Source organism: Rattus rattus, chromosome 16 (assembly GCF_011064425.1).
Source record: "Rattus rattus isolate New Zealand chromosome 16, Rrattus_CSIRO_v1, whole genome shotgun sequence".
NCBI classification, from domain to species: domain Eukaryota; kingdom Metazoa; phylum Chordata; class Mammalia; order Rodentia; family Muridae; genus Rattus; species Rattus rattus.
Window position 1 is genome coordinate 16,226,224 of NC_046169.1, and position 15,728 is coordinate 16,241,951.

At 47.4% G+C, this 15,728-nt stretch overlaps 2 protein-coding genes and 1 long non-coding RNA gene across 3 annotated transcripts in view; 1 reads left to right on the forward strand and 2 right to left on the reverse strand.

The window, feature by feature from the left end:
• Zcwpw1 (zinc finger CW-type and PWWP domain containing 1) overlaps positions 1–9,369 on the reverse strand; it is a 31,087-nt gene extending 21,718 nt beyond the window's left edge. Inside the window, exons 1-3 of the mRNA XM_032887097.1 lie at positions 9,259–9,369; positions 2,045–2,099; positions 779–1,023 (exon numbers count right to left, since the gene is read on the reverse strand). Coding sequence (XP_032742988.1) covers positions 779–1,023; positions 2,045–2,072 — 273 coding nt within the window. The 5' untranslated portion in view covers positions 2,073–2,099; positions 9,259–9,369. The remainder of the gene's footprint in view (positions 1–778; positions 1,024–2,044; positions 2,100–9,258) is intronic.
• Positions 9,370–10,529: 1,160 nt separating this feature from the next.
• Mepce (methylphosphate capping enzyme) lies at positions 10,530–15,256 on the forward strand. Its single transcript, XM_032886718.1, has 4 exons — positions 10,530–12,750; positions 13,834–14,052; positions 14,448–14,574; positions 14,674–15,256. The coding sequence occupies exons 1-4, from the start codon at positions 11,167–11,169 to the stop codon at positions 14,724–14,726; spliced, it is 1,983 nt and encodes a 660-aa protein (XP_032742609.1). The 5' UTR covers positions 10,530–11,166; the 3' UTR covers positions 14,727–15,256.
• LOC116885434 lies at positions 13,178–14,780 on the reverse strand. The gene is made up of 2 exons (XR_004386007.1): positions 14,650–14,780; positions 13,178–14,065 (listed from the first exon to the last, which is right to left on the reverse strand). It is a non-coding gene; the product is annotated as an uncharacterized LOC116885434 (long non-coding RNA).
• Positions 15,257–15,728: the final 472 nt, after the last annotated feature.

Sequence of the window (15,728 nt, forward strand, 5' to 3'; positions counted from 1 at the left end):
ATCTGTTATCTCAAAACTAGGGAGACAGAGGCAGAAGAATCAGGAATTCAAGGCCAATCTTGACTACATAGCAAGTTCATGGTCATCTTGAGCCACATGGGACTCCATCTTAAGAATTAATGCACACTTCATACAGTAGCACAGACACATGAGCCTGTGAGTACACTTTAATTAAAGTAATTTCAACACTTGAAAACCTGAGACAGGAGTTAGTTCTAGTTCATTGGTTCTAGGCCAGCATGGGGCTACAAAGCAAGATACAAGCCAGCCTTTGCTACAAGATTCTGCCTCAAACCCCAAAGTGGTTTTTGTTTGTTTGTTTTTACAGAGTAAGATGAAAGTGGCAAAACATGCCTGTAACCCCAGCTATTCAGGAAGGACGCTGCGGTGAAATAACTACAATTCCAAGGCCAGCCCAGGAAATGAAGAAAGTCCTTTCTCAAAATTAAAAATGAGCAAACAAAACAATGAGTGTGGTAGAACAGATCTTAAATCCCAGCAGTTGGGAGGCCAAGGCAGGCAGATATCTGTGAGTTCTAGGCCAACGTGATTTACATAGGGAGTCCTAGGCCAGCCATAGCTGAAAGATCCTAGGGTTGAAAGTATAAGTAATAGGGTGCTTGCCTACCATGCATGGGGCCTTGGGTTCATTCCTCAATAACACATCTTAAACACACACAGGATATTCCCCAACCTGAAAAGATTCTGTTTATGTGGCTTATCCAGGAAACAGAGGAAGTGAGACTGTCCCACTGGAGTCCATCAGTGTGACTCATACCTTTCCTTTCTTCTCAGCTGGCTGGTCATGAGCCTTTTGCTTTTTCTCCTGGCCCCTGCTTGGACCATGCTCTGTGGTTGCCTTCTGCTTCTTCTTCAGGTTGGCTTTGAGCAGGCTTGGTTTGGTCTCTGCCTCTAGAGAACTGGTCCCTGGGGTGTCCTCCTTCCATGAGTTGGGCCGAGGTTTCTCAATATGTGATTTTTGTGTAGGTGGGGCAAAGGTTTTCTTTGTTCCCTTTTCATGTTCTGAAGAAATTGCAATTGAAATTTAGAAAACCCAGTGTCTAACAGAGATTGCTTAACATTGCCTGTGACGTAGTCAAGTTGGAATTAGCTTTTAACAATCCTTATCTCTCAGTTCCTCCTCCCATATCCCATTCCTCTATCCTTGAGACTACTTTAAAGCAGTCTGGAGAGCCATACATTTGTCATTTGACAAGATTAGTTGGTTCTAACATACTCCAAGTTTGGTACCACTAAGTCAGATGACTAATACAAGCAAGTAGGAAAGTGAATTATCCAAGTGTGAACTGTTTTCTTTTTTTAACTTTGTGAAAATAAGTTTTTAAAAACCTATTGAGCATTTAGAAATGACTGAAGGCTTGGTCTTTTTTTTTTTTAATCTATTTTTAACTGATCAAAATGCATACAGAAGTGTCTCCAAACTAAACACAACACAGTAAAATTGCCAAGACCAAGTCTGACGCCATCTCTTCTATGAAAATGACATTGATGCCACCAGGTATGAATGATAGTCTATTTTTTCTAAGGGCCTGTAACACTCTTTGTACTTCTCTAATGGCATTTGGCATATTTAACTTTGTATTATAAATTTAAATGCATTTTTTTCTCCCTGTGAATTCATTCATGCATTCTTTGAGCATGGTTGGCTTTTTTAAGGATTACTTAGTCTTTTTTTTTTTTTATTTACATGAACGTATGTGCACTTTGTGCATGCAGGTACCCATGGAGGCCATGTGGCATCTAATCCCCTGGAGCAGGAGGTACGGGCAGCTGATGTGGGTGCTGGGAACCATCCCTGGGTCCTCTGGAAGAGCAGCAAGTACTCTTAACCACTGAGCCATCTCTCTAGTCCCATCAGGGCTGTTTCTAAGGCATATTTATTGCTCAGTGCAACTGGCAGCACGGTAATTTGAACAGAGTAAACAGAAAGCATGTGACCCGGATTCCCCTCTGAAGGAAAGGATGAACAGAAGGGAAAGAGAAGAGAAATCTAGTAACTGAACCTCTCTCATCCTTGGCTCACCTCTGTGACTCTGTAATGCAGCCATCATTCAGTTCAGAAACTACACTTTCTTTGCCTGTTGCAAGAAAGGAAATTGTTATTACTTTGGTTAAATATAATTTAGACTTGCCTTTCTCCCTGTCTTCTTGGACTTAAATTTGCCTGGGATGCCAGACAATACTTCTGCCTTCCTCACTCCACTTTTGCAGTACTGGGGTTTAAACTTGGTCCTCTGTAGCCAGGGAAACACTTTACCACTGAGCTGTATTTCCACCCTTTTTCATTTAAGGCAGGGACTCCATAAGTCATCAAGGCTGGCCTTTAATTTGTTTTTTAATCCTTGAACTCGCTCTATAACCCAGAGGTAGTATTGGAGCAGTGGCAACAGAGCGTGGTCAGTGCTGGGAGTTATGGAGAGCACCCCTCATTTCAAAAAGTTCCCCCAAAAACTTCAGAAGCAAATAACTTGGCAATTCTCCAATCTAATTCGGAGGTTCCTATATTTGATGTTCAGGCCAAAAAAAAAGTTCCCAAAATACTGGATTTTATCAATTGTAGCTCAGAAATATGTGGTAACCAGAAAGGGTGCCCGAAGAACTTAGCATTTTCTCTCTTGCTCTTCCTCTTTAACATGAGATGAGAGATGAGCCTCTTTGATGGTCACAGTCCATCCTTAGGGAAGTACTCTCAGTAGTTCTACACTTACAAATATATTTTGTTCTGACTTGTGACTAACAATGGCTAACACACATCCAGCACAGGCTATGCTCTTTACCATTTACCATCTTGGCATTTAATTCCAACAGCAAATCTATGAAATAGATTCCAAGGCATAAAGTATCTTCCATTAGATCACAAGATGTGTTTAAGATGTTCTGGCCACATTAAGCTAAATACAAAGTCTTTTTCAATTTCTCTTTGGCATTTTCCCACTCCTTTTCATGTATGTGTATATGCGCACGTCTATACAAGTAGTTGAGGCTTGCTATTCTGAAGCAGTTACTGCTCCTCTGTAGTAAGGAGCATATTTTCACACCATTTATCACTTAATTCATCACTGCTAGTCCCTACATATATTTGCTCCATTAAAAAAGGCAAGGGACTAGGCAGTGGTGGCACACATCTTTAATCCCAGCACCTGGGAGGCAGACGCAGATGGAACTCTTGAGTTCAAGGCCAGCCTGGTCTACAAGTGAGTTCCAGGACAGACAATGTTACACAGAGAAACCTTGTCTCTAAAAAAGAAGGAGGTGGAGGAAAAGAAGGAGGTAGAGGAGAAGAAGGAGGAGGAAGAGGAGGGAGAAGAGGAAGAGGGAGAGGAGGAGGAGGGGGAGGAGGAGTAAGAAAAACATTAAAAGAACTCATTCCTTTTTTCTTAGAGTCCTGAAAGAAGCTAAAAATTGAATAATGGGTACTAATTAGGCCACACAGGACTAACATGTCTTCTCCCAACTCCATAACTCCAAGCAGATCATGAGAAGTGCCTGGGAAAGGAGAAAAGGCAGAGTGAAAAACCTGTGAGTTTGACGGAACACTTTGCTATTTAAAATGCATGCTTACATAACAGAATATAGATTCAAAAACTAACCCTGAAATAAACAAAGAACTGATCAAAATGTAAATGTCTCTGAGGAGCAGATCTAGGTAGATGCAGAGTGTATGTATGGAGCTTACCACTGTCCTCTATTCTGATGTACTTGCACTCATACACACACACACACACACACACACACACACGCACACACGCACGCACATATACACACACATATTAAACTATAAACTGTTTAAATGTATAAAAAAAGAATAGTCTTCACAAACTGCAAACCTTTAAATATTTAGTTTCAAAGTGTATTTAAACCTATACACGTCTCCCAGGCTAATGCATTTCTGGAGCTCTAACTAACTAGGGAGAATTATAAATCACAGAGCTGGAGAGATAGCTCAGTGGTTAAGAATGCTTGTGGCCCCAGAATACAGCAAATACATAGGCGAATGCCAGCAGCAAACCACTGAACTGAGAACAGGACTCCCATTGAAGGAATCAGAGAAAGGACTGGAAGAGTTTGAAGGGGCTCGAGACCCCATATGTACAACAATGCCAACCAACCAGAGCTTCCAGGGACTAAGCCACTACCCAAAGACTATACATGGACTGACCCTGGACTCTGACCTCATAGGTAGCAATGAATATCCTAGTAAGAGCACCAGTGGAAGGGGAAGCCTTGGTCCTGCCAAGACTGAACACCTAGTGAACATAATTGTTGGGGGGGGCGGCAATGGGGGGAGGATGGGGAGGGGAAGCCCATATAGAAGGGGAGGGGAAGGGGTTAGGGGGATGTTGGCCTGGAAGCTGGGAAGGGGAATAACAATCGAAATGTAAATAAGAAATACCCAAGTTAATAAAGATTAAAAAAAATAAAAAGAGCTTGTGGCATGCTCTTCCAGAGAACCAAGCCAGCACCCATATCAGGCAGCTAACGATTGCCTGCTACTATGGCTCCAGAAGATTGGACCCTCTTCTGGCTGCTACAACCACTGCACTCAAATGCACATATCCACGCAGAGACATGTGCATGGATACATAAATAAAAGCACAAATGTGGGGTTGGGGATTTAGCTCAGTGGTAGAGCGCTTGCCTAGCAAGCGCAAGGCCCTGGGTTCGGTCCCCAGCTCCGAAAAAAAGAAAAAAGAAAAAAAAAAACACAAATGTACAAAGAACTACAGCAGGATCCCAGCACTCGGGAAGCAGAGGCAGGTGGATCTCTGAGTTAGAGGCCAGCCAGGGCTACATGGAAAAATCCTGTCCCCAAAAAACAAAAGAAACAAAAGAATTACCGATAAGCCAGGTATAACAGCACACACTTTAACCCTAGCCTTGGAAAGCAATGGTGGGAATATCACTGTGAGTTTCCCCAATAGAGTGGTGTGAATTCCAAGCTAGCCATGGCGGCAAGAATACAACCAAAGTCCCCCCCACCCACCCTCCCCTCTCCTCCTCTCCCTCTCCCTCCCTCTCCTCTCCTCTCTCTCTCTCACACACACACACACACACACACACACACACACACACACACACACACACACGCACGCACACAAAGGAAAGGTAAAGAAAAGAAAAAGAAAAAGAGAGATAGCTCAGCAGTTAAGAGCATTTGTTGTTCCTATTCTTGCAGAGAACTGTGATTCAGTTCCCAGTACCTATGTGGTGGTTCATAACCATCGATAACTCCAATTCAGGGGATCAGATTCCCTTCTCTGACACTGGCAGGTACCAAGTACACAAATGGTACACATTCATGACATCCAGACCATACTATCACATAAAATGAATAAATCTAATTAATTTTTTTAAAAATAAAGAAAATGTTATATATTATTGCACTATTACATGAATAAAATATAGCAAATCTCTAAGACGAGATACATAATAAAGACTCCCCTTAATTTAAAGTGGAAATTGTGAAGAGAAAGCCAGGAAGTTATTTTCTGACAAGCAAAGCTGGTGCTCCATTTGAGATGAATTTGCTTCTTCTACAATAACAAATATTTAAAAAGCTGACTCAGGAAGCTGGAGAGATGGCTCAGCAGTTAAGAGCTCTTCCAGAGGTCCTGAGTTCAACTCCCAGCAGCCATATGGTGCTCCTCTTCTGGCCTGCAGGCGTACATGCAGGCAGAATTACATTTACATAATAAAAAAATAATTCCTTTAAAAAAAAAAAAAAAAAGCTGAGGGGTTGGGGATTTAGCTCAGTGGTAGAGCGCTTGCCTAGCAAGGGCAAGGCCCTGGGTTTGGTCCTCAGCTAAAAAAAAAAAAAAAAAAAAAAAGCTGATTCAGAGGGGAAAATACTAGTTAATAAATATGCAAAATACCAACTTGCACTTGTCTGTATGTTCCTTGATGATAGGAAGTCTATCATTTTCTACTTATTTTTTCCCCTGTGGCAGGGTCTCTCAGTGATCTCAGACCTTGCCATTTCAGGTAGACTGGCTGGTCAACCAGCCCCCAGGATCCAACTGTCTCCACCTCCCAGGGCTAAGGTCACAAACCCACAGGACCTTGCCCAGTTTTTTTTTTTTTTTTTATGTGGTTTTGGGGATCCTCTACTTAGTGCTGTAGGTATTTACTTGTTATCTTCCTAGTCTCCATTTGAGGTTTTAATTTCTCTTTGCTCTCAGATGAAAAGGAGGCAAGGCAGGAGAGAGAAAAAAAACATAGACAATCCCAGCTAGAAAGATAGCTCTAAAGTAAAGGGCAAGTGCTTGCTGCCCTTCATCGGTTAAGATGGGAATAAAAGAGAGTAGTTGGGGTGAATATGATCAAAATGCACAATACACATGTACAAATTTGTCACAATGAAACTTGTTATATATAACATGTACTCGTGAACTTAAAAAGTTTACAAATAAAAGTTCTAAATAGACCTGATATAGCGAAGTAATTTAATTCAGTGCTGCCAGTATTTATCAAAAAGCATTAATTATCTACCATATGACTAGGTAATTATTCCTTTTTTATACTGACTCTCCACTCCTTAAAGATAAGTAAACCTTTCAGTCTGTCTATTATCATAGATTCTAAGAGTTTCTAAAAATCGTAAAAACTATATTTAATGCCAGCATTCAGGAAATTGAGGAAGGATTTAGAGTTCAAATTTGATGGCTGTATAGCAAGACCCTGTCATTTAAAAAAAAAAGAAAAGAAAAAAAAAGGAAACAAAGCTTTTCAATCTCCTTTAAGCTAGGATCACTAGTAAGCCATATCTAAGCTTCAATCCTAGGAATGTTCTAGTTTGAGACCTCCAGAAAGACCCTGTAGCCCCTCCAAAACAACAAAAACAAAACCACACACACACACACACACTCACACACATTCCCATATTTAAAATTCTCATTTAAGACAATCATTTAAGTTCATGGCTATAATCACAGCACTTGAGAGACTGAAGGAAGTCGATTGCTTCAACTTTGAGTCCAGTCTGGGCTACAAAGTAACTTTGAAAAATAGCCAGGGATATAGACAAGACCCTTTCTCAAAAAATTAATAAATGCTAGATAGATAGATAGATAGATAGATAGATAGATAGATAGATAGATAGTTGACAGATAAGCAAACAAACAAACAAATAAATGCTTACAAATGATTCAGTGGGTAAGGGCACTTGCCACCAAGCCTAATGACCTGAGACTATTCTCCCACATGATTGGCAGGGGTAGACAGACAGACAGGATGACACGACATGGACAGGCTGTCCTCTGGCCTTCCTATGCTCCATGGCATATGCACAAACACACACGCCCAACAAACAACAAATAAATAAGGGTAATAAAACTTTTAAAAATATAAATAAGGCTGCTATGAACAGTGAACGTGATTGTTGGGGGGAGGGCGGCAATGGGGGGAGGATGGGGAGGGGAACACCCATAAAGAAGGGGAGGGGGAGGGATTAGGGGGATGTTTGCCAGGAAACCGGGAAAGGGAATGACATTCGAAATGTAAATAAGAAATACTCAAGTTAATAAAAAAAATAAATAAATAAAATCAATTAAAAAAAACTTTTAAAAATAAAATTCACTTAAAAAATTTCCTGTCCTGGAGCCTGGCAGTGGCCTCTGTAGGCAGAGGCAGGGAAATCTCCAAGTTTAAGGCCAGCCTGGTCTACAGAGTGTGTTCCAGGTCAGTGAGCACTACTGAGAGAAACCCTGGGAGGTGGGGGAGGAGCGGTGGGGGTGTGGGGGGGGGAGGGTGGAGGGTCGGGTGGTGAGGAGCTGGTGAGATGGCTCAAGAGTTAGAGCACGGGGTTGGGGATTTAGCTCAGTGGTAGAGCGCTTGCCTAGCAAGCACAAGGCCCTGGGTTTGGTCCCCAGCTCCAAAAAGAAAGAAGAAAAAAAAAAAAAAGAGTTAGAGCACTGGGTGCTCACAATAATATAATAATAATAATAATAAATAATAATAATAATAATAATAATAAAGGGATCTAATGTCCACTTCTGGCCTGCAGGTGTACATGCAGATCGAACATTTTTAAAAAAAGTTTAAAAAAGAACAAAAATAATGATGATGATGATGATAGAATATATGAAAATTTAATTTCCTTTAAGATGGAATTGATGGGTTTTTTATATTATCTAATAGCCTATGAACTCCTGCCTATTCTCGTGGCTTACCTGTTTTGTTTTTAAGTTCACTTTGTGGGGTTGGGGATTTAGCTCAGTGGTAGAGCGCTTGCCTAGGAAGCGCAAGGCCCTGGGTTCGGTCCCCAGCTCCGAAAAATAGAAAAAAGAAAAAAAAAAGTTCACTTTGTGAGCACTTGTGTGCTCTGCAGATCTTTTAAACATTTGACAAGAAAAAAAAGGAGGAAGGGAGGGGAGGGGAGGAGAGAGAGGGGAGGGGATGTTTCATCGGATTTACCCTTACCAGATTTACTCTTAGAAGTAAATACCCAAACTAAACTTTCCACAGAACGTTACAAATAAAATTCATGGTAACCTGTATTGGCTCAGAGCAGGGGTGGGGGAGTGGAAGAAACCCTAAAGACCTGTGGTCACTTGTGAGCAAAACAGTTTCTTTCCAATAATTGTCATTTCTTTTTTTTTTTTTTTTTTTTTTTTTTTTTTTTTTTTTGTCGGAGCTGAGGACCTAACCAGGGCCTTGCGCTTGCATAGGCAAACGCCTACCACTGAGCTAAATCCCCAATCCCGTCATTTCTATTCTTGACCTCAATCTCTGGATGGCTTCCACTCATGTCCCTCCACCACCTTGTCCCGTACCTCAGGCTGGCCCTTGGGGATGTTCCCAGACTTCTGCTTACAGCCATCACGGTGCGGGGCCATGAATACCGAACCCCCACCCCCGTGGGGGGACTTTGAGTGCTCTTCTAGTTTTCCTCTTTCTTTATCAATTCTCTCTGGTACGGCCATTAAAACCAAAGATCTCACCCAGGCAAACAACCCTCGCCTCCCCTCAAGTAGCGGTTTGCTATTCTCTCACCCTGACCAAGAATCCCGCCGTGGAAGCCTCCCTCTGCTCCCGCTCAGTCTACTGTCCCTCAACTCTCCATTTCCCGCCACAATTCTGGGTTATTTTTTTGTTAGGAGTGTTTTGAAGATTAGCGATTCTGAAGAGAAGAGGCTAGGGTTCGCTGTGACTCTGAAGAGAAAATTTCTCCTCAGCCAACAGGTACCCAGAGTCACCACAGCTAACACCTTCCTCTGCAGCCGCATAAAAGACAACTACCTTCTGGGGCGACGAGGACCTAAAGATGAAGCGCAGCTAACGCTATCGCAGCCATTCCGCACATCCCTTCAACCTCGAGCTACTTTTCCCGCCACCAGGAGAAGGCGCGAGGACACGGACAAATCCCGCCCCCAAGCGGCGTGCGCTCAGAAGTAGTGCGCATGCGCCGAGGGAAGCCGCTTTTGCGTCTGAGCAGCTGGAGTAGCTCGCCATCTTCCGAGTGAGAGCCTAGTGAAACTACAAGTCCCATAATCCGCGCTGGCGCTTTTATTCCCCTCCTCCCCATAAGCTGCAGCGGAGCACCTGAGGCACTTCGTTTTTGTCTCTGACTAAAATCTCCTCCTTCCTGTTTCCATGTTATGACCCCTATCTTTTAATTTCCGTCACGCTCTTATATTTTGAGACTATCTTGGGCCCCCCTCTTGCTTCTTTTCTGAGAGTCTGCTGACAGGGAAACTCCGCCAGCCATCAGTCTAAAGACTCGGCATGGAATCAGTGCTTCTCATTGGCCGAAGCAGAAGGCCCAAAACAGGTCGATACCCGTTCCCGCCCACATTCGCTTGTGTGTCTTGTGGAGCAAAGCTGCAGCGATAATGCTGTAAAATCCACAACGCGAAAGGTGGCGCTGACGATAACAACAACGCCACCCTTCGGGCTGGGGACTGATGCGCAGGCGCCGCACTGTAGCGGAGGCGTCCGAGGCCTGACGTAGGTGAAGGGAGGAGAGGAAGGCGTGGCTCTCTAGATGTTCCTCGCTGGTGGAAGGCAGGTCGCAAGAACGACCAGGCCGTTTCAGGGGAAGAGGAATTTGGACAGCCTCGATGTTTTAGTGCTTGCTTGTTTTCAATTCGAAGAATATTTTAAACAGTGTACTGCATTTTATTGACAACAGTTCTTGAGACAATGTGCTTGACTCCTTCGCCTACTTTATCATTCCCCCCTCAGGTTCTCCTAAATCCTTCTAATTCTAATGAGATGGGCGGGAAGAAGGAGGGGAAGGACTAGATTGCTCATGAATAATTCATGAGACTGCCCTGCCCCTTTCCTGGGAATGCACAACCCTTGGAAACGTGCTGACGCACACTGCGTGCATCTAACCTAAGGAAACGACGTCATATTCCCCGCCCCTAGGACGGAGGGGGCGGAGCATCATCTCCAGCACGTGTTGCCCCTTCAACCCGCGCAAGCCCAAAAGGACGGTGCGCAGGCGCTCTCTAGGAGGGGCGGGGATGGGGGAGGAAGGAGGCGGGGCAGGGAGGTTGTTGGGTTTAGAGCCGGGCGGAGACCGCGGAGCCTCATTCCTCAGGAACAAGGGTCGGGTGTCAAGGAGACCTTTTCACACCAGCTCCCGTTCCCCGCCTACGGTGGGTGGGATCTCACAGCAGAGACAAAGGATATCAGTAGGGCTTGGACTTAGCAGCGAAGGGAAGTCGGGTGTCCGTGTGGGGCGGTGGGCGTCTCGGGCTGGGGGAGGGTGAGGCTATTAGGGAGGGGGGGCTGTATTTAAACTCTCGGAGCCGTTAAGTTGGTTCGCACTCCCGATGCGCGCGCAGCCTGGGTGGTGGCGGAGCGCGCATGCGTGGGTCCTGGGCGAGCGGAACGCGCGCCCGTCGTGCGCGCTCGCGACAGAGTGGTAGAGGCGGCGGAGAAAAGGGTGTCAGCGCACGCGCAGTTGGTTCCTCGGCTTGTCCGGGTCTCGCGGGCATCTTGTTTTGGTCTCGCGGGCGAGTGGAGCGCGCTTGGTGTGTCGCGGGAGGGAGGTGGAGGCGCTTGGGCGCGAGGCAGAGCTGCGCGCGCACTCGGGGAAGGAGGGAGTGAGGTGGTCTTAGGAAGGGTTACAGGGGGGCTTCCCCTTGATCTCTTCTCAGTACCCTCGCTTGGGAAGGGGAAATTAAACAGGGAGAGGAGATGATCGAGATGGCGGCGGAGAAGGAGCCCTTTCTGGTGCCAGCCCCACCGCCGCCGCTCAAAGATGAGTCGGGTGGAGGGGGCGGCCCCGAGGTGCGATCGCACCAAGAGGCTGCCTCCGGGGAGCTCCTCGACGGGACAGAACGCGGGCCGGGCCCACGCGCGCACTCGGCCGGGGCCACAGCCAGCGGAGGGGGCGGCCCCCAGGCACAGACGCATGGGGAGCCCCACGGGCGAGCTGCCGCTCCTGCGGACGTGGGGGAGGAGCGCCGGGGAGGGGGCGGGACGGACCTGGGTCCCCCAGCCCCTCCTCGACCTCGCAATGGCTACCAGCCCCACCGACCCCCAGGGGGTGGTGGGGGCAAAAGAAGAAATAGCTGTAACGTGGGGGGAGGGAGCGGTGGAAGCTTCAAACATCCGGCCTTCAAGAGGCGCCGGCGAGTGAATTCGGACTGCGACTCCGTGTTACCATCCAATTTCCTTCTGGGGGGTAATATATTTGATCCACTGAACCTGAATAGCCTCCTGGATGAGGAAGTGAGTCGCGCGCTCAATGCGGAGACCCCAAAGTCATCCCCACTTCCGGCCAAGGGGAGAGACCCTGTGGAGATCCTCATCCCAAAAGATATCACTGACCCACTCAGTCTCAACACGTGCACTGATGAAGCCCATGTAGTGCTTGCTTCACCACTCAAGATTGGTCGCAAGCGCCATAGACACCGGGGACCGCACCACCAGCAGCAGCAGGCGTCTGGAGGGAATGATAGCCAAGCTGTGCTGCCCACTGACCCTCTCACACCCTCAGTCCATGGGGAGGGTGCTACGCAGCAGCACAGAGGCCAGAACCGAGATGACCCTCAACCCTATGAACTCAACACAGCCATCAACTGCAGGGATGAAGTTGTGTCTCCCCTTCCGTCTGCCCTGCAGGGTTCCTCAGGCTCCCTTTCTGCCCCTCCAGCTGCCTCAGTTACCTCTGCACCCTCTTCCTCCTCCTCCCGACATCGCAAACGTCGCAGGACTTCCAGCAAGTCAGAGGCAGGGGCTAGGGGTGGAAGCCAGGGTTCCAAGGAAAAGGGCAGAGGGAGTGGGGGAGGCCGTCACCACCACCCACTACCTGCAACCGGCTTCAAAAAGCAACAGCTCAAGTTCCAGTATGGGAATTACTGCAAGTACTATGGCTATCGCAATCCTTCCTGTGAGGACATGCGCCTTAGGGTATTGAAGCCCGAGTGGTTTCAAGGCCGGGACGTCCTAGATCTGGGCTGCAACGTTGGCCATCTGACCCTAAGTATTGCCTGCAAGTGGGGCCCAGCCCGCATGGTGGGGCTGGACATTGATCCACGACTTATCCACTCTGCCCGCCAAAATATCCGACACTACCTGTCCGAGGAGCTTCGTCTCCAAGCTCAGACTTCTGAGGGGGACCCAGGGACAGAGGGGGAGGAAGGGACTACCACTGTCCGAAAAAGGAGCTGCTTCCCAGCCTCACTGACAGCCAGCCGGGGTCCCATCGCTGCACCCCATTTGCCCTTGGATGGAGCGGACACATCTGTCTTCCCCAACAATGTCGTCTTCGTCACGGTAAGAGTCCAGAGGCTCTTGGAATAGGGTCCCAATGTGAAGATGAGATTAAGTAGGGATGTGTTGGGGGGGATGGCCATATCCATGCATCTGTTCCTCCATACAAGAACCATCTCCCGGAGAGAACAGTCTGGATTGGCCAGAGAATCTCTGCTGGGTGTGTTGTCTCTGCTCCTATAATGTGGAAAGTGGGATCTCTACCTTCAGGCTCTAACATCTGGTCTTTTCTCATGACTACAAACAAGGATCTCATCCCTAACATAGGGGGCTGACTTGTTCTGCTTCCAACTGGGACTAAAATCCAAACAATCCACTTCCCTTGAGGGTAACCTCTCCTGTTGAGTCCAGATGGAACCTTGTCCCCAAATCTCCTGAGGGAGCCTGAAGTTGGTTGTCTGGGGGAGGGGAAACACTCTGATATGTGTAGTTTGGGACCTTGATAGGGACTTTATTTGCCTTTTTTCCCCAGATGCAGCACAGACTGCTGAAATTACTGGTCAGGAACTCATGGGCTTGTCTTCCCATGCTGACTGAGCAGTGAGAAGGGGCAGTGAAGGCAGGGCTCTACATGGAGCGAGTGCCCAGCCTGACATCATGCTAGTTCCCTCCATTACACAGTTGTTAGGCCATCCAGGGGAACTTTTGCCAGTAGCTTGGCCTGGGAAATGTCTCCCCAGGAATGGTGATGAGTTTACCTTCTTTAAAAAGAGATTTCCTAAGGTTATTTCCTTAGAGAAAGAACAGGCCTGAAACACGGCTTAAGAGTCTCTGTCTTTAAAACAGTGCATGGCCTTTGTATGTGAGGTCTCCTGGGTAAGGGTTTTGGGAACACTGTAATTTCTCCAGTTAACCATTAGATAAATTAGCTCAATTTAAACCTACCCAGGCTCCCCTTTAAGTTTGTTTGGTTTAGCACCAGGAACTTAAAAGGAAGAAGAGAACACGGGGCTGAAAGAGGGTGCTGTTGGGAAGGGCCTCAGGAGGCCACAGGGCTGAAGTGAGGTTCTCAGTCCTCAGGTGGTTGTGGGGCCAGCAGTGCGTCTCGTCCCTCTTTTTGACATCTTCCCCTCTTCTGGCCCACAGGGTAACTATGTCCTGGACAGAGATGAGCTGGTGGATGCCCAAAGACCTGAGTATGATGTGGTGCTCTGCTTCAGCCTCACCAAGTGGGTGCACCTGAACTGGGGTGATGAGGGGCTGAAGAGAATGTTCCGCCGGATCTACCGGCATCTGCGACCTGGGGGCATTCTGGTCCTGGAGCCCCAACCGTGGTCGTCCTACTGCAGGAGAAAGTCTCTCACAGTGAGTTGGGTTTCTGTGGAGAGAGGGAATAATCACCTTTTTATTTTTACGGAGGACTGAGCCCCTTACCTCACACGTGGCAGGGAAGGAACCTACCCTCTACCAGTGAGCTACAGCCCCAGTCCTTATTATCCAAGACTGCTTCTGTGTGTAGCCTTGGCTGTCCTGACGCTTACTCTTCTAAGGACTGGAATTATAAGACTTGGACCGACAATAACCGGCCCCTTTTTATTTGGGGCTGGCTAAGCTGCTGGCCTGAACTGGCTCTGTGGTGCAAGCTGGTCTTGCCTCCACTACATCCTCCAGCTCAGACTTTCTGAGCAAGGAAAAGAGTGTCATAATTGGCCGAGGGAGAAGGTGGTAAGAAGAAGTAACCCATTCCCTTTTTCCCTTAGGAAACAATCTATAAGAACTACTTTCGAATCCAGCTGAAGCCAGAACAGTTCAGCTCCTACCTGACATCTCCAGAGGTGGGTTTCTCCAGCTATGAGCTTGTGGCTACACCAAGTAACACCTCCAGAGGTAAGAATGGCTGGGAGGGGCTGGCCCTGGCCGCAAGGGTACAGGCCCTGTGGAGAACCCCAAGGTCCTACCCACCTGCCTCTGTGTTCTTCCCTTCAGGCTTCCAGCGTCCGGTGTACTTGTTCCACAAGGCCCGATCTCCCAGCCACTGAGTGGCTTTCTGAGTTAGAAGTTGTGAAGAGGCTGCCCTTGCTGCTCCTGAGGACCTGGAAGAAGAGGAAATTATCCCAAGGTCTTTCCTAACTCCAAAAAGTTTCTCCTTTTCTTGGATCTGTAAAGAGCGCTTTTCCTAAGTTGCTACCCCACGTCTCCTCCCTGACACCTCTGGCACTTGAGCAAGCCCAGCTGTGCTGGAATTCCATCAGCTTCCTCTCCCAGCCTGCTGTGCTGGATGGCATGGACTATTTGCTGACTCTGTCCTCCTAGGGCATGGGAAGGGGGAATGTCAAATTCTCTAGGCCCTTCCTCCTCTTCTCGGAAGATTTCCTGCTTCTCCTCAGCCTTTGTTCCTAACTGCACTTAAATGGACCATGGTTGGACTAAGGGTATTAGAGGGGAAATTTGGTAAGGAGACACACAGGTACTGTGAAAGTCCTTCTGCTGTCCCCGGTGGGAGGGAGCTGGGTTTGGAACGTGAGAACAGCACAATAAACTTGATAACTAGGGCAGTGGCCCCCCTGCACCTGTGTCGGCACTTTCTATCCGGGTACTAAGTGCTGCCTGGTAGGAATGTGTGATCCCTTTGCCCATGCTAGTCTCTTGAGGGTAGGTTTTATTGGGTGTGGTAGTACATAGGCCTCTTATCCCAGCACTTGAGAGGCAGAGACAGGCAGGACCTCAAGGTGTGAAGCCAGCCTGGTCTGACTGCATAGTGATTCAGTGTCTCAAAGAAGTAGAGGTTAGAGAGGTCGGTAGTCTGGAAGACTGTTAGTACCTGTCTTAGGGTCATTATTGCTATGAAACACCATGACCAAAGAGTTGGGGAAGTGGTTTATTCAGCTTGTGCTTCCATACCTCAGGGGAAGGCAAGGGCCAGAAGGCAGGAGCTGATGCACAGGCCACTGAGGAGTGCTGCTTACTGAATTGCTCCTCGTGGCTTGCTCAGCCTTTCTTATAGACCCCAGGACTACCAGCCCACCCACAATGAGCCAGGC

What these genes read in the sequence shown, in the direction of transcription:
- Mepce (XM_032886718.1), top strand. Translation starts at nt 11,167, where the DNA reads ATGATCGAGATGGCGGCGGAGAAGGAGCCCTTTCTGGTGCCAGCCCCA. An exon ending in ACAATGTCGTCTTCGTCACG is followed by an intron (nt 12,751 to 13,833) that starts GTAAGAGTCCAG and finishes TCTGGCCCACAG; the next exon opens with GGTAACTATGTCCTGGACAG. An exon ending in GCAGGAGAAAGTCTCTCACA is followed by an intron (nt 14,053 to 14,447) that starts GTGAGTTGGGTT and finishes TTTTTCCCTTAG; the next exon opens with GAAACAATCTATAAGAACTA.